Here is a 22,047-nt window from a genome sequence, read left to right as displayed (position 1 = left end):
CCTTACAAATGGCATTAAGAGTTATATTCAAAATAAAAAGTAGTACAAGTAGGCTATTGCATGGATTGCTCCTTTAAACTGTTGCTTTTAATGGACTAAAAAACTAAATTTACGCTTGTTTATTGAAGTAACAATACGTTGTCAGTTCAAGATTAAGCCGAAAAGGTGGTGAAATACCACAAACTAAGTGTGCAGTTCCAATTTGTCATTTAGAAACCCACCCTTTTATAGTTTTACAAATAAACTATGCGTATGTCACTTTTTGCAGTGTTTTAATCCCCTGGCTCTGATATACAATAAGTGCTTTTGCCAGGAGCTCCAAAGTATGGTCTTTGCTTGCGATTTTCTCCTCCCTCCGTGACGATCGGTAATGTCCAAGGATGGGATGCAGCCCGCTTTATAGACTGAGCTGCCACTAGGATTTGCTCTCTTCGTAAGGGAACAGCCCCACTTTATGTAATTAAACATTATCATTGTTATAACCAGCAGTAAGTTTGAATATAATCTAAAACCCTTCCCCATCAAACATTAAAGCAGTAATTACACATATCACAATGAGCTAGCTTGTTTAGTAGACTTTGACCAAGACTTATGCTACTAAACCTTCATTGGCAGTTTTGGGCTGTGCTCATATCAACTGCAAAGCTTGTGCTAGCTCACAAAGCCATTTTGGATGTGGGCTAGGTGCAGTTCGTTTTTTCTTTATGGTCGTTAGAACCCTAGACAGTTAAAGGTGCAATAAAAAATTATTCAGTTAAGCGTGCAATAATAAAGTTACCAGTATTCACATTTTTAAAAGGGGGTGTAAATGGTCGTCCAATTGGAAACCACATCAGATTGTGCTGCTTCGGCCCAAGATTTGGCAGCCATTTTTCCCCCCCATAGAGGGAGATTTAAACTTAGCAACTTTACTGGTATCTGATTAACCAAGAGGAACTCAAAATAGCACCCATGTGCTCCAGTGGACTCCACAGTTCCCATCCTGTAAAAATAATGGGGAGTGGTATATACATTGTGTGTGAAGGGGGGGGGGGTGCGCTGTTTTCTCCTTTAGAAGTAGTAACTAACAGTGTGGCTCAACTAAATGATGTATCTCTGTCCCTTAATGCTGTCCCCATTGTTCCTGTACGTCAATTACAGCAAATATTTCTATTTTACATTTAAAAAAATTATAATCGTGAACTGCTTTCATCAGGTTTGATTTAATAAAGGCAAAAAATAGGGCAAGGCCAAGTACCAGGGATCTTTGTGAAATGTAATAAAATGTATATGAAGCCTTTAAGAGTGTATGTGATATATTATATTAGTACTGTGCAACAGTTTGTTCACAACTGAAGCTTAAAGTCAGAAGTATTTCAGCACTGCGGTGTTAAAGCAAACGTGAAAGAATTAGATTTCACCTCATTTATTTCAATTTCCAATGTAATCCAATTTCAAACAAAAGCTAGAAACAAATTTAAACCAGATAAGCACTAGTATTAGCCAAAAGGGAGCAGGCCTATACAAGTTTACTTCAAAAAGGTAACGAAACCTTTTAAGCAAAGCCTTCTCAAAACAATACAGTAGTCAACCTTATTTTCATTGCACAAAATAAAAATATCCTCTCTGAACCGACTTCACTGCAAACGTCTAGTTTGCCACTGCTTTATAAACTTTTTTTTAATTATTATTTTCCAGAACCCACCATGGATTTTCTTTTCATAGAAGCATCACTTTATTTTAGAAACACGTAAATATCTGCACAATTCACCTGCAGGTTTGCGTCTCAATTCCTCTCCCCAGAAACATATACAGTTTCTGCAGTGCTTACGGTTTTTGAAGACCATTATAGCTACTGCAGACTCCTTGGCTATGTATATTTGTGGCAATGTACCCACATTGGGGAATACATTGATAGTTATGCAGCAACTGGGAGAAAAGAGCAAAAGAAAAAGAAGGTGCCAGTACACTTTATCTTGGCCCTGCAAAAATGAACTAAGACATGAAAGCATATGCTGAATAAGGATTTCTTTCCAGATCTGTCCCACGCCAGCCTTCATTTAAATCAGATAGTGCTTTCATATAACTTTAAAAGCAGTGAAGCTTCTATACCTGTTACATTCATTTTTTGCCCTCAATACTGTTGTCTAACACTTCATGTTAGAGGGCATGACCAGTGCAAATGGGAAGACCACCAAACAAATAATACCTTGTGCTTGCGGATACATTTGATTCAGTGTGCCACAGTCCCGTCATTTCACATTAAGAGGCTAAAGCAAAGATGTTGCAGAACATCCTCTCTTTCACAAGGTCCATGCAGAACAAAAAACAAAAAAAAATGAACAGAAAAAAAAAGTTCTGATACAAAATGAGAAAGAAAAAAAAATATCCAGCATGAAGGTTCACAACATACAAGTGTTCTGAGCATGAGTCCATATTCTTCTGGAATTCAGAGAAGAAAAATAAAAATTGCCAATATCTGATCTTCCCAGTTTGGCTGGTCAAAGCCCTATTCTGGCATGTAAGGGCGGAGGTGATCCTCAATGGTGCCAACCGCCCAGTGAGTGAGCTGTTCCTGTGGCAGGTACAGGCAGATGCTGCATAACTTGAAGATTGTGGCTTTGCTTTTAGGAGTCTGCACGAAAAAGAAGAAAGTTTAAAATGGCAATACCAAACAGGTTGTTTCAAACGGTGGTCATATACATGCAGGGATCACCAAGACGAAGCATAATATATATCCAATCCTACACCTGGAATCAAATATTACAATGGTGTTGCGTACCATCTATAAAAGACAAAGGGACATATTTACTAAGCAGTCTCCTGCCATAAGGCACCTTCCTGCCATGGACGGCACCTTACCACCCATTCAAGTCAATGGGTCATAAGATTTATTGTACCATCAAAGGCTGGTTAGTAAATATGGGCCTATGTGTCACCAAGTGCTAATCATGGAGGATTGTTTACAAACTGCCAGGCTTCACAAAACAAAACAATTTGTAAAGCCAAAGCAGTGCAAATGACCCCTTTTTATTGACAAAATAGATAATGCATCAATCACCATGATCGACGTACCACATTAACATACAAAACAGGTTAAAGTCAAATTAAACAAGTATTTAAAAGTCTGTTATTTAGTGCTTCGTAACTATTTGGAGGTGTACAATTACCTGCAAGTGCTGTCTATCAATGAAGAGAAACACTGACTGGCAAGGATTGTTTATAACAATTCCAGCCTTGTCCTTCCGGCTTAAAACGTGCAGAAGATGTTTTTCATAATCACCATGATGAAATTCAAACTTGGCCTACAGAAACAAAACAATGATAGTAGAGCACAGTTGAGAATGGTTTAAAAACAGCCAAGTACCAATACATGATGAACATGACATTACCTGGCTAGAGGTACAACATTTGTTTTTAATATTATGCTAATATTTACTTGAATGCCATTCATTGATTGTCTGACAGGCGAAGCACCCAGCACTAACACCCCCCAGACTAGCTCTCTTTGGTAGGATTGATCGAGCATGGGTGGGCAATCTTGGAACGCTCCATCTTGTCCCACCACACCGTGCCTCACTCCTTCCCCCCCTGCACGCCAGAGTAAGCAGCAGTGCTGACTGGCCTGTCGGTCCCCGCCGTGACTAACAGAACATCCAAGCATGCTTTGAGCTTGCACTGTTGCCATCATGGCAGTGACCGATAGGTCTGTCAGCATATTTCATTTATCACAACTTATTAGTGCAGAATTTCCTTAATTAGGAACCTTCAGAGATATTTGTTACTGTGCAGTCATGTTACAATTAAACTGTGAGAACATGTTAAGTTATGAAAGTTGTTGATATTGCAGAGACTAACATTAGGTATTTACTGCAACTCAAAACCATTGCCAAGTTGTTGCAACAGTAGCAGAAAAAAACCTAATAATTCTAGAAAAATGTATACAATTAAGAAAATCATGCATTTCCATTGGAAACTGTTGCTGTGGACAGATGTCTCCATAGCAACCAGGACAACTTTAAGGAAATTTCTATATGAACATACCTATTTTAGTCATTTCCCCTTCAATTGAGTTAATAAATGGTCAGCGGATAACTAAAGACCTACTGGGGATACCTTTTAAAACAACATTATAAAAATAAGTTTGCACAGTGTTTACCTCCTGAACCTGTGGAATATTTGCCTGTAAAAGCTTTAGTTTATTTTGGAAGAATAGTTACGTTCAAAAATTACAAATAGGATATAAGGGAGCTCGACCCCCTGTGGGGGTAAATCAATGACCTACTTGTATACCTTATATTAGAATTGATTCGCCCTGGATGAGCCAGCCCCAGCAATAAAGGTTATATTCTTAAGATGTACCTGCTAGAGTTGATTTGTTGACACCCCGGTATTATATATAAATATGTTCTCCCCTGCATCCCCCCTATTTTGATTTCTACCCAATTACTATTTCTGTAAATTCCCCTATATTACTGCTCTGTTCTGCATGTTTATTTCGGTTAATGTTATGAAACTTAGATAAACTTTGTTTAAAAAAAATACAAATAAAGCAGCGTCAAAAGTGATACAATAAGAAAAAATTCAACCATAAATTGTGTGATCTATCATCAAGAATAGTCAAAAGGTCTAAAATTAAACTGAAAATCGATCAAGGGCATTACATGGGTGACTCAGATGTTGCAAGGTGAAACTATACCTTTACAAAAAGCCTCTTTTCCTCTGGTGTTTATGCCAAAAATAAATATATATTTTTTTTTATTCATAAAGTGGCCCGTACCTGAACAGGCCTAAAGGGTTCCTCAGATCCCTTCCATCTTGAGAATAGGAGACAGACAATCTTCTCAATATCATTCCGAGGCCAAAGAATAAAGTCCATCTCCTGAGTGCACCCAATCACATCCTAGTAAAGAACAAATATTTATAGTTAACGTGCAGAAATGGTTTATTATCGAGACAATAAGAAGACAGAAGCTTTCAACTCCTTTTAGTACAATCACCCAACATATGTTGCAATATAATGAAAGTTCGCTATGGCTGAAAAAAGGTTTAATAGCATTTCAACAACTTTGTAGCCAGTGATACTGCGAGTGAACATACCCTAGATTACTTTTATCTGCTTCTTATTGAGCACATTGCTACATACTGAAACAACCAATTTCTAAGGAGTGCCAGGTGAGATTTGAACTTTGAAGCATTTAAATGTAATTACTGAAGAATAAAAAGTTAAAAGGAAAGAGACAAAATAGCAGTTATGAGGGGGCAAAAAAAGTATACGGGTGGCTGTGTCAGGGCAACTTTTAGCCAAGTTCAAACAGGCAGCAGGCATACCAATCACTGATGCTTCTTGATCTTTTGAGGCTGCAGACCCATACAGTACACACCAATTAAGCATAATTGCAAACGATTTTCAAAACTTTAGAGTGACCGATGGTTATAGTTTTTCCGTTACCCTGCGCATGGACTGGTAGCGAGGTGCATGAAGCTGTACTACATCCCTTTGCAGAAGCTCGAGGGAACTTTCCAAGGAATAGGTAGAATCCCGCACGCCTTTCAGAATATTTTCCTCATAATTATTGGTCATAACCGGTATCACGTCAGCCACTTCAAACAGAGCCGACTTTTTCTTCTAGAGGAAGAATAAAAAAAACATTGTTAGCATTTAAATGTGAGATCTTTTATTATTCACATTCATGTTTCTCAAAAACACTCACAATATTTAGTTTGCCACTCACCCATGGCTTAATTACCTGCCTCAATCCTATAACTAAATATATATTATTATCATATATCTATATATACACGATTGCTACTTTAAGCATTAGATAAACGTAATAAATACACTCAACATTAAATTACTTAACTTGATGCCTAAAATTAGTTTGCCACTGAAACCACCCATAAGTGGTTAAGTATGTTATTTTCCTATGGTAGGATATAACCCTCATTTTGAAGGTGCGACATTAGTTTTAAACACCAACGTTTCTCAGTCCCGATTACTTATTACAATGTTCTCAGGTCAAAGTTCAAAAGGCAGCGAGTCCGACAAAACGCAACATAAAAATTAAAAGTTCTTGCTCACTGAACTGATTTCAGTAAAGATTTAAGGGACAAAAATTAGTCTCTAATGTTGCAAAATGGAAAAACAACCAATATAGAATCCGATTACCCAGTCAAGCGAAAAACTAAGGTAACATGTTGGTTGGTACTGCAATGCAGATAGGCAAAATACCATGTTTAAAACTCTATAAGACAGCAGACAAGGTAAAAAAACAAACAAACAAAAAAAAACTATTTGTCAAAGTTGGTAACTTGTTTCAATGGACGAAGCACAGGTGGCAAACCAGTCAATGAGCTTTGAAGCACCATAAACAAAAGTCCCAAATCTAAAACTGAAAATTTGCAATCAAGGAGAAATGACAATTTAATACACCCACTCAATTCTAGTGTGTAATTACGTTTCTCACTCCATTTATTCCTGTGCATTCCCTTCTATTATAAAAGTCATTAACTAAAAATTAATCTAGGACAAGCCCGTCTAGAAACCAATAGCATACTCAAGTTAGGAACACATTTCTACCCAAGCCAAGAAGCTTGTCATAGCAAAATAATCACGCCACTCACCATCAGCAGCATAAAAGCAAAATATTTTCTACAACTGCGCAGACCTTTTTAGTTGCAGATTTACTTCCTAGATTTTCAAAGATGGTGGCCACATTCAATAGGAAGTTGCAATTTGATCCATTGCGACTTCCTATTGACGTGAGAGATTTGGCAACTATTTTGGTTTCCTGAAATCGGAGCTGAAACCCGTAACTAAAAAAGTAAGCATTTAGGGAATTGGGGGGTACCCAGAACAAAACATAGTGCAGTTAAGTTCCAGAGGACCGCCGGTACAGATCCTGTAAAAATAGGAGAGGATATGGTATTGCTGCTCTAAAGGTTACAGGATTAATGGGTGCTCCCAACTTATAAATTACCTTGTCTTTGAACACAAAGGCGATATACATCTTGAAATCAAACTGGTCAGCTAGAGACTCTTTCTTCTTTCTTAGCTGAGAGCGCAGTCTGTTCAGAGCCTGCTTCTTGCGTGAGTTTGGGTCCCCCATTTTTGCAACACAGCTGGTGCTAACGCTTATGAAACCTGGCACTAATTATGGGTATTTTTTGTGCATAGGACTCCAGTTCAACAGAAACAAGCCATCTTAACCCCCCCCCCCTCTCTCCTTAAGTGACGGCGTCAACAGGTCAATGCAACCCAAAGCGCTATTTAGGCAATGCGTGACAAACCTTTCATACTACCGGGGTCAACAAACAGAAAGGCCTGTCCCACCATGACAGACAGGGGCATATTTTCTGATGGAACTAAGAGAGGCATTTTATTTTTGAAAACCTTATAACAAAAACCATCTCAGTAATCTGTTAAAATGTCAGGGGCACAACGATGGAAAATGAGACATTTCCTATTAACTGGTACCATAAAATCAAAAGCCATCCTCCAAAAGGCATGTTATTGATGACTCCCTGCTCACAAAAAGAAAAAAAAGAAAAGAAAACTGTTTAGCCAGTCCCGGGCCTGCATTATATATTCAAATGACGTTGCTTTGCCTTAGGCAAGACCCCACTTTTTTCCCCTGTCTATAGCTCCCTCAGTGTGGAAATCTCTCTATGGTTTATCAGTGTGGTAGGAGGAGGAGGGATGGGGTTGATCACAGCACAGGTTGTGTTGCCCCGCAGTGCCGGGGATCAGGGCAGAGAGGACGGCGAGAAGGCCCATGTGTGACTGTAGCTGCCCCCCCCTGGGGAGGGACACCATGATGCCGGTGGGGAGGAATAGAGGGGGTAATGGGGGGGAGAGGGGTGGGGGAAGGTTGTACCTCTGGGTCTCACCCACCAACTATCTCCGACCTCCCTATGGAGGGGTCAACGGTGAGGAGGAGGAGTCGACATGTTGCGATAGCAGGCGACAGAAGACAGATTATTATAATACTGCTGGGTGTCTGTCTGGTGGAGCTTTGGAGGTCAGAGGGAGGTCCCAGTCGGGTTAGGGAAGGGGGGGGGTCCCAGTCGGGTTAGGAGGGGGGTGTCCCGGTCGGGCGGTCTCTGCTGTCCTAGCCGCACCGGCAGCTGCCTGTCATGTCTGTGCAGGTGCCTGCGGGTCGCTGTTTGCGGGTGGCGGGGTGCAGGGGCAGCGGTCTCTGCGGGGGGAGGCTGGCGGTGAGGGTGAGAGCTCCGTGTGGATCCATGTCAAGAGAAGACCAAGGCCACCAACGGACCCCTGTGCATCCGTGCTGCACCGGTAAGGGGGCCGCGCGCCCTTTTCCACCCCGACCCACCCATAGTCCGGCCCGGGGCGCGCTGTGAGCGGGGGAGGAGACACGGGAGAAGAGGGGCTCGGCTCTGCGCAGTAACACCGGGGTACAGGGAGGAAGCTGCGCGGGTATCCCCGGCCCCTCTGGGTCTGACTCCGCGGGGAGTGTGGCTCAGACACGGCCGAGGAGACAGGCGGAGGCGGCGGGCGTTGCGTCCGCTTGACACGGGCACCGCAGACAAACAACCCGCACACACAGAGAAAGAGAGAGCTAAGATGGCCGCCGCTGCGTCACCTCCCGCGAGACGCACGCACGCGCGCGCTAGGGATCCTTCAGGGTGAAACCATCGCGACGAAAGGGGTGGGAGGAGAAGGTCAGGTGCGCTTCTGTGGGGGAAGTAGTGAATCCAACGACTGCTGCTGTGGACCATGCTGAGATTCAGCATCACATGATAAAAAGAATCATTTGGGGAACTGGCTGCTGCAGTCGGGGACATAGAGAGAAACCCCCAGATATTTTAAACCCACCCCTTGATTTCGTGGCCGCGCTTTCTTGACACAAACTGAAGGACTTCCCCCGCCCTCCACTTGGCAAAGACGTTTCGTGACGTAATTCACGTGATGCCTCGTGCAAATGTCGTTAGGCGTCGCCGTGGCTCTAGTGTTCGATGGGCATGCGCCTGTGAGCGGTGACGTCACGCTCTCGGTTTAATGCTTATCTGAGTGATTGGTGATCATGTACACGCCCCTGTGTTGTCAGATTCACCCGTTTTATCATGTACCTGGTATCTTTTAGGTGCAACATTAGCTGCAGATCATGATTTCATCTTATGACTGCTGTAACATTATTCTCCCCTGGATGTCACAAAGTAATAAAGTAACACATAAATGTAGCCACTGTTCATGTTTTTTATTCATGGATAATGACATTATGCTCTGTATAAATACCTGAATTGTTCCTATATTTATGGACTTCACGTGATGCCATTCTTAAGTGTTTGCTATGCGCACTGCCTCGTCACAACGTTTTATAATATTGTATTGCAGAGCTATAGATTGACTGGTGCTCATTACCTGTAAAATAAATACAGTCAACTGTATTAAGCAGCAATGCACCCTTTTTCTCTTAATATAACAGATTACTGGAGCAGCCATCAAATACAGATTAGTCCAGCAAAGTCACATATTGGTAATACGTGGACACAATAGGGGCAGAACCTTAAAGTCTATTTAGTCCAACGGACCCTGCACCTAAGTATGCGAAAGAGGAAAAATCCAAGTCAGGCTGCTTCAGGTGACATGCCGTGTCACCTCCAATAGCCTTATTGTTGGGTCCACTTTCAAGCACCCACACGATTAACCGGTTGCACTCCTGCGCCTTAGGTCTCACACACGTCTCCATCTGCCCCCCCTTCCTCCTCACTATGTTGCTCTGCAGGGGAACTACACTCCCCAGAATGCCCCAAGAGCTGAGGTCATGTGACAGTACAGCCAATAGGGCAGCTAGAATCGGTGCTACTATAGTGTGCAGTCTACTTTATCTACTAAACAAAGGAACAATATGGTATGTATTATTTTTTATTATACTACAAAGGAACAATATAGCTCATTGGTTTGTAACGATAAACACTTTGTATGTCTTTAAGAAATTGTAAAAACAAATCTTCTGCATCCTTTCTTAGCACTTTCCAGCAAATGTGATCAAGGTGTGATTGAAATAGCTCATTAGGAACGCCTCTCATTTTCTTCAAAATGCGTATTTTGGCAACCAACCACGACCTTTCAATCCCTTGCGTGTTTGCTCCCGACACTGGATCCACGTAATTTTCTTGATGGTTCATCGTAAAATGCCTGTAACCGATGGCATTTAAATTTCCATATGCAGGCCACTCGTCGGAATGAATCACTGAACCAATTTCACATTGCCACTGAATAATTGGTATGAGACAGTCAACTGATATGCACAGTCAACTGACTATAGGAATTCAATGAGGGTTAAACTGACAGAATGCACGTGAGTGTTACAAAAATAGGGGCGCATGGAAGGAAACAAAAGCCCAGGTTAATACACAATGATACTTTATAAATTAAATTGGGAACAAATAACACTAAAATAGGTAGGGATATAATTGAACTAAAAGTGTGAATTAACTGCTCTATCCCACGTGCCAAAACAGGTAAGTATTAGTTTAGACTCTGGTGCAAAGGAACAAACCTATAAACACTTGAACACATATAGTGCGAGAAGAATCTCACTCAAAGAGTCCCTATAGCTTGCAAGAATTGCTCCTGCTTGTGGTTCCAGTTCACGCTATTTTGGTGAGTGCCTGCCTCCCCCATTTCAGTCCTTGGCCCAGCGTCTGTGTCTGTAAACATATTGTGCAGCTCAGTATTGCATTCAGGGTCTGTGTGTTACCTCAGGGTATCTATTCATGTGGGATTTGTGTGAGTGCTTGCTCCTGGTTCAGGGCAGCATTATATTATTTTATTATTTGTGTTGTATTGTGTGTTTATGTATGGTCTATTAGATTGTTATTAACCTATTAAAAGAACACTTAATTACTTAGAGGCTCATTTCAAATTTCTTTGTTCATTATTTATTATGTCTGGTTACTAATCCCTGGTGCGATGTGTGTGTTTTGTGTCTTTTGGGGTCTCCCTTGGGAGCCCCCTTTTAGGAGCGTTTTCTGGGGGAGATGCTTCACGCACATAGCTGCAAGGGGTGATTGACGGTCTTACAAGACAATCCTAGGACAGCACGAGCGCGGATAGCAGACTGTTTGTATATACACAAGTCTTGTCTGGTTTTACTCAAGGGGTCCAATTATGGTGTACTAAGGGAGGAAAGACTCAGGCCCTGCCACAGCACATATAGTGTAGGCTGTGGAAATAGAGGGGTTACATACTTATTTACTTATTCTCCAGCTATATCAACAAATAACCACTAGAGGGCTACTCCACCTTTTACATCTCACATTTGCAATAACTTATAGAAAAGTCATATAATAGTGCAGGGGTGTGGGATTTTTTTTTGTGGGGGGGGGGGGGGGCGCCGCTGTTACAGAGGCCCCACGCTTTCCCGAAGGCATTTAAAAATAAATGGCGAGGATCGCGTAACTTTTTACTCACCTGTTTTTTAAGAAAATGCAGACAACCTATTTGTCTCCCATTAACCTGCATTGTGTTGAGGGACTTTTTTCAGTGAGAGAGTAACAAAAAATCATGGATATTCAACATTTCTTTAATATCTTTTATTCTTGCCTCATCCTAGGCTGTTTTTATTTATTTTTTAATCTGATGCTCTATTTGAACTATTAAATTTCCCAGAGATTAAAATGAAGCTCTCCTCAGAGCCCAGTGCAGTTTAAAGGTTACCATGTTAAACTCAGAAACTAGAGATTAAAAAAATCTGGATGATCAAAATAATATATAGATAGTGGCAAAAACCTTGCTCAAACCCAATGTATGTGGTGCTGCGGGCTGCCAGGGTGTAGGTAGAACAGACAGAAGGTTGACACAATACACCAAGAAGACATGATGCACACAAAGAATCCCTTATATACGGCGCACTGCAGACCAGTATTTTATAATATAATAAAGGTCTTAGCACAAAACAAACAGTTAAAATCAAATTTATTTTATTTTTATTTATTACATTTGAATTTATCTGTTTACAGTCGTGCTAAGACCTTTATTATATTATAAAATACTGGTCTGCAGTGCGCCGTATATAAGGGATTCTTTGTGTGCATCATGTCTTCTTGACACAATACACCAACCTTCTGTCTACAAAATAATATATCTATATTAATAAGGAGCCAGCGTCTGTCTGTCAGAGCCATAGCCCCAAGACCACGAAAACTAGACACCTGAAACGTTGCATGCGACACAAGACCGTTGATTGTCCTTTGCTTTGCAGGGAGGTAAGTGATTGGTTGTCACACTGATCTGGCGCCATTCTGGACATTCCTTAGTGCGTTGGTGTGGGGGCATTAGAGAGGGAGGGGGGAGTGTAAGAGGTAGGGTATAAGAGGGAGGTGGGGTGTAAGAGAGGGAGGGGGAGACATGGTGTAAGACCAGGGAGGGGGAGGTGGTGTAATAGTGAGGGGGATGGGTGGGGTGGATTTTTTATTGTTACATCGCATCAATGCAGTACTATATAGCAGGGGAGCGCAATCTTTTCTCCCTGCGCCCCCCTGCCGTCTGTCGTCTGTCTCCCTCTCCTCGTGCCCCCCCTGCTTACCTTGCTTCAGACGTCCTGGCATCATGATGTCACGTTGCCACAGCAACGCAATGTCACATGACCCCGCGGCGTCATTTGACGCCGCATTGCCATGGCGACGTGTGACCCAGAGAAGTTTACAGAGGCCCTGCAGTTCCCCCGGCATTAATTTAAATGTATTAAGGAAGCGCGCGGGGGCCTCGGTAAACCCCTCGACCCCCCCGCAGTGAGTCTCGGGGGGCGCGCCCCCCACTTTGCGCACTGCTGCTGTATAGAGTAGATCCAACACTTATCAGCCTACACTGTATTTTCTTGGTTAATATTTCTGGAACATTCATCCTAGTATTGTTGGTTACACCATTTATTTTTTATTAATTTGATTATTCATAGTAGACACACTATTTTCACTTAATTAGGGCGCTGTCTGTTTTCTGTTTTTTTTGCTATATTTATATATATATATATATAGATATACAGGCATACCCCGCATTAACGTACGCAATGGGACCGGAGCATGTATGTAAAGCGAAAATGTACTTAAAGTGAAGCACTACCTTTTTCCCCACTTATCGATGCATGTACTGTATTGCAATCAACATATATGTGCATAACTGATGTAAATAAGGCATTTGTAACAGGCTCTATAGTCTCCCTGCTTGCGCACAGCTTCGGTACATGTAGGGAGCCGGTATTGCTGTTCAGGACGTGATGACAGGCGCATGCGTGAGCTGCCGTTTGCCTATTGGGCGATATGTACTTACTCGCGAGTGTACTTAAAGTGAGTGTACTTAAAGTGGGGTATGCCTGTATACAGTGCTTGACAAATCACCCAAAAATCTACTCGCTGAACCAAAAAATCTACTCGCCACCTGGCCCCGCCCCTAGTTCCACCTTGAAAAAAGAAATTGCATACATTCCTAGAAAGAAGTAATAACATTCATTTTTGACATAACAGTTTATTTATTGTATTACATTTATACTTTACTACAATTAGTTCTTGTTACATAGTTGTGTGTGTGTGTGTGTGAATATCGGATGACCTCCCTAATCTAGAAAAAAACCGGATGTTAATGACTAGTTTCCTGAACCCCTTAAACAGTGCCTGGATGCCCCCAGCTTCACAATATTTAAAGCAGCAGTCCCGTCTCGGATCTTACCTGATCTGAAGTCCCTCAATGTCCAAGTACCCTCATTCCCACAATGTTATATACTGGAGGGGAGGTGTTCCCTACCTGTCGTCTGGGTTAGGGGGATTCCAATGTCTCCTGTTTGAAGCTTGAGAGTCAGATTTGGAAGAAAGCAGTAGAGTTTTATTTCGGTGTAGGTATAGGGCAGTTAAGATATATAGGGGAAATAAGATATCCAGATCCAGAGTGGATGACAGAGAGAGAGGGGGGGGTGACATAGAAAGAGGGATAGGGTGGGTAACAGAGAGAGGGAAAGAGAGGGAGAGGGGAGAGAGAGAGGGTGACAGAGAGAGAAAGAGCATCTACCCTGAACTCGGCCTAAGAGGTCTGGTTTGTTTCTGTTTGTGCTGTATAGTTAGCATATATATAATATTTTTTTGTGTGTGCACTTTTAATTTGAATTGTTCTCTTGGTTACCATGCTTTTTATTGGTTTCAAGTTCATTATTTTAGGTTAGAATATGGTGTAACTGGGTGGGTATTTATTATCTACTTAGACCCTATTGTAATATTATGATTCCACTAAGATCATACTGTTTCTTAGGTATAGGTGTTGATACTGTTGCAATATTAGACTCTATATTTGTCTTATGAATTATAGGATGCTTTACATTGTGTCAGCTATAATCCTTTACTGTTATATCTAGGTTACTACAGATTTAGCAAGCTGTTTGTAGCATCACAAACGGACTCACTGTGGTTTGTTTACTACTCTGCCGAATCAACAGCTCAACTGCAACACGCTCCGTCACGGAGGAAACGCCATAAATATCATGGGCGCACACCTCCCTATCAAGACCCTAGACAAAGCGGTGGCGAAACGTACGTCAGGGTTTGTCCTTCTACTTGTACCCACATCCCTCAACACATGCTTGTTCCTGCATCTTCCGGGTGAAACTTTGCGGACCTGCGGCGGTTACATTTAAAGCGGACTGTACTTTTGCCCTTATGCACATTGTGCACCAAAGACTCTCCATTGGGCTAAGTATTGCTACAAGACTTTTGCCTTACTGTATTTACTCTGTGCTCATGTTTAGAGCCTCTCTGGGGCTGTCACCGCTCTACATTTACATCCATTTATTAACGCTGTATACATTACATGTGCTACATGTTCTTTAGTTGTTGCCCATCTTACCACAGAGGTTGATGTTATTTATTACACTGAGAATTATTATATTCTCTCTTTGCATTACTTCTGTTTTTCCTTAGCCTGTCAGTATATGGAATATTTTGGTTCCTTTTAGGGATACTACTGACAGGTTTTTGGACTATATGATATTGCAGGACCCTTGGTATATTAGGCTATTTTAGCTAGGGCTCATTAGTTCAGCTAGTTCTATTGTTTTCACCTCTTGACCGGCCGGTCATACAGGCGGAAGGCAACCTCATGTCTCACCTCTCTGTGCTAATTGTGTCTTATTATAATAGGACACTTTATACTAGCTATAGCCATTTGGTATTGCACTAGACCAGGGTTTGTCATGTGATTGTGTTTTACACAATTGAGGGATATGAGATTGTTTTATAATGTGTTTTTTAATACATTTGTTATACTTTTTGTACACCTGAGTGCTTTATGTGGGATACTTTTTCTTTTCTTTTTGAGAGAGAGTGACAGAGAGAGAGAGAGAGAGAGACAGAGAGAGGGAGAGACAGAGAGAGGGAGAGAGAGACAGACAGACAGACAACCGGCACTCCAATATAGCTCAGTTAGGTAGGTGCATGTCCCATAATAAGTAGATAAACATATGATACAGTTTGCACGGGAATCAGCAGACAGCACTCAGGTTTGTGAGAAATAAACACATATTGTAGAAAAAATGACACAAATCACCAATGTTTCGGACCCACAAACGGGCTCTTCCTCAGGGTAGTGTTACTCTCTGAACTGAATTGGTCCACAAATTCAAGAACCTCCTTTCCAGGCCATGTCATTGAAGTAATCAAAAAAGAAATCCATGTCATGAGAAAAAAAACAATATCAGATCAAATATTTCATTATGTCTAATATAAATAAAACAAATGAAAAACTGAAGAACTAATGATTGAGTGAATTGATACACTCTATATACAGTGTATATAATGAATTGATACACTCTATATACAGTGTATATAATGAATTGATACACTCTATATACAGTGTATATAATGAATTGATACACTCTATATACAGTGTATATAATGAATTGATACACTCTATATACAGTGTATATAATGAATTGATACACTCTATATACAGTGTATATAATGAATTGATACACTCTATATACAGTGTATATAATGAATTGATACACTCTATATACAGTGTATATAATGAATTGATACACTCTATATACAGTGTATATAATGAATTGATACACTCTATATACAGTGTATATAATGAATTGATACATGTATGTCTCTCTGTTTCTCACTGATCCACAGCATGTGCAGCATGTTTACAGTGTGTGGAAGGGCTTAGAGTGATGTTATCCCTTTTATTGGACCTAGGCGTGTTCATAGCCCTCGGATTGGGGCCCTGTGGAAGGGAATCATATATATTTAGTAGCATGTATGCAGCTCTTCTTGCAACCATGGGGACGCAATCGGATAGGAAGTCACATGACATAGACACAACGTTATGGTGCATCCAGCGCAGGGCCATCTTAACAACATTAGGGGCCCCCGGGCGAAGCAGTGCAAGGGGCCCGGCCTACACTGTTGCTCTCAGCCTCCCACGCGCTCACTAGCAGCAGCAGGCACCGGAAGTGCTGCTCTGCTAGGCTGCGAGCGGTTGTGATGCGAGCCATGGTGCTGGGCGGGGGGAGAGCGAGCGGAGCCGTGGTGCCGAGCGGGGGGAGAGCGAGCGGAGCCGGGGTGACTGGCGGGGGGAGAGCGAGCAGAGCCGTGGTGCCGAGCGGGGGGAGAGCGAGCGGAGCCGGGGTGACTGGCGGGGGGAGAGCGAGCGGAGCCGTGGTGCCGGGCGGGGGGAGAGCGAGCGGAGCCGGGGTGACATGGCGGCTGGCGAGCGAGCAGAGCTGTGGTGCCGGGCGGGGGGAGAGCGAGCGGAGCCGTGGTGCTGGGCGGGGGGAGAGCGAGCGGAGCCGTGGTGCCGGGCGGGGGAAGAGCGAGCGGAGCCGTGGTGCCGGGCGGGGGGAGAGCGAGCGGAGCCGGGGTGCCGGGCGGCTGGCGAGCGAGCAGAGCTGTGGTGCTGGGCGGGGGGAGAGCGAGCGGAGCCGTGGTGCCGGGCGGGGGGAGAGCGAGCGGAGCCGTGGTGCCGGGCAGGGGGAGAGCAAGCGGAGCCGGGGTGACTGGTGGCTGGAGAGCGAGCAGAGCTGTGGTGCCGGGCGGGGGGAGAGCGAGCGGAGCCGTGGTGCTGGGCGGGGGGAGAGCGAGCGGAGCCGTGGTGCCGGGCGGGGGGACAGCGAGCTGAGCTGGGGTGCCGGGCGGGGGGAGAGCGAGTAGGGTTGCCAGGTGGCTTGTCCAAAAATACTCGAGAATCGTTGGTGGGGAAGAATGTTATTTATAAATGACCTGACTGTTATGTCATTTGTTCTAAATTTCACTCCAAGTATTCACACCAATTTGCACCAATTTATATTCTGTTTCGTAAAAAATCTGGGGAGGAGTCTTGGGAGGGAGCGCCCTTCCGTGGATTGTTTTAGGAAATAGAATATGAAATAGTGCAAATTGGTGCAAATTGGTGCAAATTGGTGCAAATTGGTGCATGCTTGGAGGGAAATTTAGAACAAATGTTTTAATGGTCAGATTATTTATAAATAAAACTGACCTGCAGTCATACTGTGCATGGCGAGCAATACTGATCTTACTGCTCCTCCCACATATTCCAAGATTGTTGCACCCCTCCTCATCCTCTCTCTCCCCCCTTGTCCTCTCACCCCCTCCCTTCATCCTCTGTTACCCCCCATCCCTTCATCCTCTCACCCCCCCCCCCCCCCTCCCTGTCATTATCAGTACAGTAGCTTTCAAATTTAGACTTCAAAATCCAGCTTTAAATTGCATATTAAATCGTGCAATTGAATAAGTAACCTGCTCTGCCTTCTTGGGGATGATCTGTAAGAGTGCTGCAGAGATTGCAATGCTGCTGTGATGAGAGCTGAGTTATGGAGCCTTTCTTAGAATTTACAATGGTGGTTATTTTTAATAGATCTTGAAAATGGGAAGACTGTTAGTATAGTAAAAAAAAAAAAGTAAGGGTGAGTGAGCAATTAAACAAAGTTGCCAGTTTCTGACACACACACACACACACACACACACACACACACACACACACACACACACACACAGGCAGGACACTGAGACACACACACAAGCAGGACACTGAGACACACACACAAGCAGGACACTGAGACAGACACACAAGCAGGACACTGAGACACACAGGCAGGACACTAAGACACACACACACACAACACAGATAGACAGACACACACACAGGCAGGACACTGAGACACACACACACAGACAGGCAGGACACTGAGACACACACACAAGCAGGACACTGAGACACACACACAAGCAGGACACTGAGACACACACACAGGCAGGACACTAAGACACACACACACAGGCAGGACACTGAGACACACACACAGGCAGGACACTGAGACACACACACAGGCAGGACACTAAGACACACACACGACACAGATAGACAGACACACTGAGACACACACACACAGGCAGGACACTGAGACACACACAGGCAGGACACAGATAGACACACACACACACAGGCAGGACACTGAGACACACAGACACAGCCTCACCACTCTGCTGCATGCTTTTCCTCCGCTCTTTGGCCCCACCCCCCAGGCTCCTGCCACCTCCCGATTGGCTGAATTACACAGAAGCAACCAATCAGAAGCTGCCGGCCCCCTAGCAGCAGCAGCCCTGCTCTATCCCATGTCCGGTATTATCTCTCATATTTTATCGGACAGGGGAACCAAATACCGGACACCTGGCAACCCTAAGAGCGAGCCGGGGTGCCGGGCGGGGGGAGAGCATTGGTGGGCACGCATGGGCCGGGCGCATGGGGCCCCCCTATGCTGTGGGGCCCCCGGGCAACTGCCCAGCGTGCCCATACGTTAAGACAGCCCTGATCCAGCATGCTGATGGCACTCATAGGGGTAAAGCTTCCCCCCGCCAGGCAGACGTCTTCAATTCATCCAAAGTGCTGCTCCCACACTCATCGCTCTACTTCTGCAGCTCCATAAGGCCTGGGACATAGTAAGCACTTAGGTGCTGCTGCTGCTGCTCGCTCTCGCTTGCTGCCGCTCGCTCTACCAGGAGCTTTTTGCTGTCCTGACAGAGGAGACAGCAAGCGCTTGGGAGGCGGGTATCACTGTGTGTGTGTGTGTCACTTGGTAGCTGTCAGTGTGTGTGTGTCACTTTGAAGTGGTCTGTGTCTTTGTGTGTCACTGGGGAACGTGTGTGTGTGTGTGTGTGTGTATATGTGTGTGTGTGTGTGTGTGTGTGTGTGTGTTGTGACAAACGCCCCTCTTTTGTAGTGCTGACGTCTGTCTGGGTTCTTCCTGACACAGTCTTCTAGGGTTATTTAATACAAAAACAGGATCATGCAAAGTATTAAGCTGCTTAACTCAGGCTTCTGCCTGCTTTATTTTCATCCAAGTAAGGTACTGCAGCTTTAACATGTGTAGGTTAGAGGTACTCAGATACTTTCATTCAGCAGTTCACTCATTTCATTGTTACAGTATTTCCCACACTGTTATTTCAAGAAAAAAGAAACCAAATTATATAAACAAAATCCTATCCCTTTCAGGGACCTAACTACACATCAAAATCAGTCTCTCTAACAGCTGCTGGCCAACTAAACTGGTTCCCCAGCTTAAAACAATGCTCTCTCATTTAGGGTCACAAGATACAGCACAGTCTTTTAGCAACAGCAGTAACCATTTGTTTATCTTATCTGTTTGGGGTGTCCAGGCAAATCCTCTGGTACTGTGATACGTGGAGAGGCCGTCAACCTCGATACTGGATGCAGGAGAGTAGCGACACCCCCAGCCTCCAGGCTCCAAGGAGAGAGAGTGAAATGCAAAACCTCTCTGCTCTAAATACCTGTGCATGTGATTAGAAGAGCAGGTGAGGGAGAACTAGAGCCATTGTAATCTGTGGTCTGGATTTTCCATCCAGCTGCCTGAGTTAATGTGAAGCTGTGGAACGGATCATTTTTAGCTATTCCTGCACTTTCTGCTCTAAAATGGGGCAGAAAGCTGCCTAACATATTTGGACTATGTCACATATCCCCCTCCCCAGCTCACACCTACTGGGGTGAGCGGCCATGGACCTCACTGGGGTGAGCGTCCTACCTGAAATACTTGAGCTAACTCCTCAGTACAACATTAAGTATTCACATGATACGAATATGAACTTCATTATAAATTTACCAACCGAAAAGGGCATTTTTTTTTTTTTTTTTTCCATATTGTAAGCTACCAATATTTTTTCTCTTATACTACAGCCTTGTAATCTTAAGGGCCATCAACCCTGTATATTAATTTGTAGTTTAGCTACATTTTCAACACAGAGAACCAATATAACATTGTAATATTGACAAAATGCTTATTTGCATAGTTAAGTGTCCGTGACATAGTCCACACGTGTAATAAAAAAAATAAATCGGTCAGTTCCCCCAAACATTTTTTTTTTTTTTTTTTTGACTTCCAGTCTATTGCATCCTTTGACTTTATTTCATAGCCCGCTGCAACCTGCAAATGACTGGACTGTTTCTTTAGCTTCTGATGAGACCCTTGGACCAGATTCTCCTTGGCTCCACAGTGTGGTCCAGATTGGTGAGATATGGAACTATTCAGGCGCCGTGTTAACCTTCGTTGTTTTTTCTTTTCAATCTTTGATTTCCCTTTTGTGGCCATTACCAGGCCTTTGGGTTTTGGAGACCTAGTTGCCTCTGTACAAACGTAGTCCATATTAACCATGTCATCAGGATCTGTCAACAAGTTTGTGTTTTCAGGAACTGCCACCCACTTGGCTAAAACATCTTCTGTGTTGTCCTGGGTGTGTCCACTAGTTTGATAATCTTCTGGACAACGTAAATGAAATTGAGGATCTGGATTTTTGAATTCCAGATCAGGGAGTATATTCTCAGGAGGGTGCCTATCTGTTTCTGGAATAACAGCAGCACAATCAAAGTCAATTCTTTCTCCTTCCTCTTTGTCATCAGTGAGGGCATTGAGTTTACTTTCCCTGGTCTCCTTTTGTGACCGTGTCTCTTTTAGCCTTGGAATCTCTTTCTCCAACTTCATCTTTATAGCAAATCGTAATATTGCAACAGCATTGAAGATACACGTATAGGAACGTACCGCTTGCTTGGTTAGGAGGTAGGATTGATAGCCCGACTGAACCACTTTAGCCGCTTCTCCCATGTCCGTCATCTGTTTCAGAGCGAGGTTTAACTCTGTTTCATTTTCTCTATTCTTGACCTGCAGCTGCAGGTGCTCCTCCCGGGTCTTGTCCAGCTCCAGCTGCAGCCGGGCCCCCTCATTTGCCGTGTGGTCCAGCTGCTTGTAGATATCGGCCATCTCGCTTTTATAGCGCAGTGTCAGGCAAACCACCTGACGGACGGACACCTCCTCTCTCTTGGCGCACTGTATCTCGCGCTCAGCCATCTGCTTCTGCAGCTCTCCAACCTGATCGTGCCAGACCTCCCTCAGGGTCTTCACCTCTTTCTGGTGCTTGCTCTGGGTTTGCATCAGCGCCTCCATTTTTTGGAGCTCTGCAGATTGTGTCGCCTGGATCGCCGCTGATTCTGTATTCTGCAGTGCTTCCTGCATTTCTAACTTTTCCTGGATCAATTGCTTCTCCACTTTTTCTGCTTGGTGAAGCTTCTCATCACCTTCACTGATCTGGTCAGTCAAGTCTGAATTTTTCTGTGTCAGACTTACATTCTCTCTTTTTACAGTCTCTAAATTACTCAGGGTATTCTCATAGGTTTCCTTCAATGTACACAGCTCTGTGCTGCGAGCGTAGACCTCATGGCGTGAGAGTTCCAGCTCTGCTTTAAGCGCGCTAGCCTCTTGCCGAGAAACCCCCAACTCTGTGATGAAGTTTTGCACATCTTTCTGGGACATCTCATAGCATAGTTTCCAGTCAGTTCTTGTTTTCTTTGATTCGCTTGGCTCTCTGCCTATGATGGTAGCAGTAGCCTTTGTCATCTCTAGGAGTGTCGTCATTCCTGAGACGATTGCGCCAGGCCCTATGGGCTGTTGCTCATCTCGGCGCCTTTCTGACGCATGTCCTGACAGTGCAGGTTCAAGTGGCTCGGTCACTTCCCCTGTGACTTGAGGAACAGTTTTCTTTCTTTTTGCTTTA

General features: G+C 43.7%; 1 protein-coding gene across 1 annotated transcript; it reads right to left on the bottom strand.

Annotated features, from left to right (window-relative positions):
* Positions 1-1,389: 1,389 nt before the first annotated feature.
* On the bottom strand, positions 1,390-8,581 carry C2H6orf62 (chromosome 2 C6orf62 homolog). The gene is made up of 5 exons (XM_075585576.1): positions 6,960-8,581; positions 5,432-5,608; positions 4,760-4,882; positions 3,150-3,284; positions 1,390-2,614 (listed from the first exon to the last, which is right to left on the bottom strand). The coding sequence occupies exons 1-5, from the start codon at positions 7,086-7,088 to the stop codon at positions 2,489-2,491; spliced, it is 690 nt and encodes a 229-aa protein (XP_075441691.1). The 5' UTR covers positions 7,089-8,581; the 3' UTR covers positions 1,390-2,488.
* Positions 8,582-22,047: the final 13,466 nt, after the last annotated feature.

Source organism: Ascaphus truei, chromosome 2 (assembly GCF_040206685.1).
Source record: "Ascaphus truei isolate aAscTru1 chromosome 2, aAscTru1.hap1, whole genome shotgun sequence".
NCBI classification, from domain to species: domain Eukaryota; kingdom Metazoa; phylum Chordata; class Amphibia; order Anura; family Ascaphidae; genus Ascaphus; species Ascaphus truei.
Note: the sequence above shows the minus strand (reverse complement) of the source record. Positions and strands in the feature narration are given on the sequence as shown.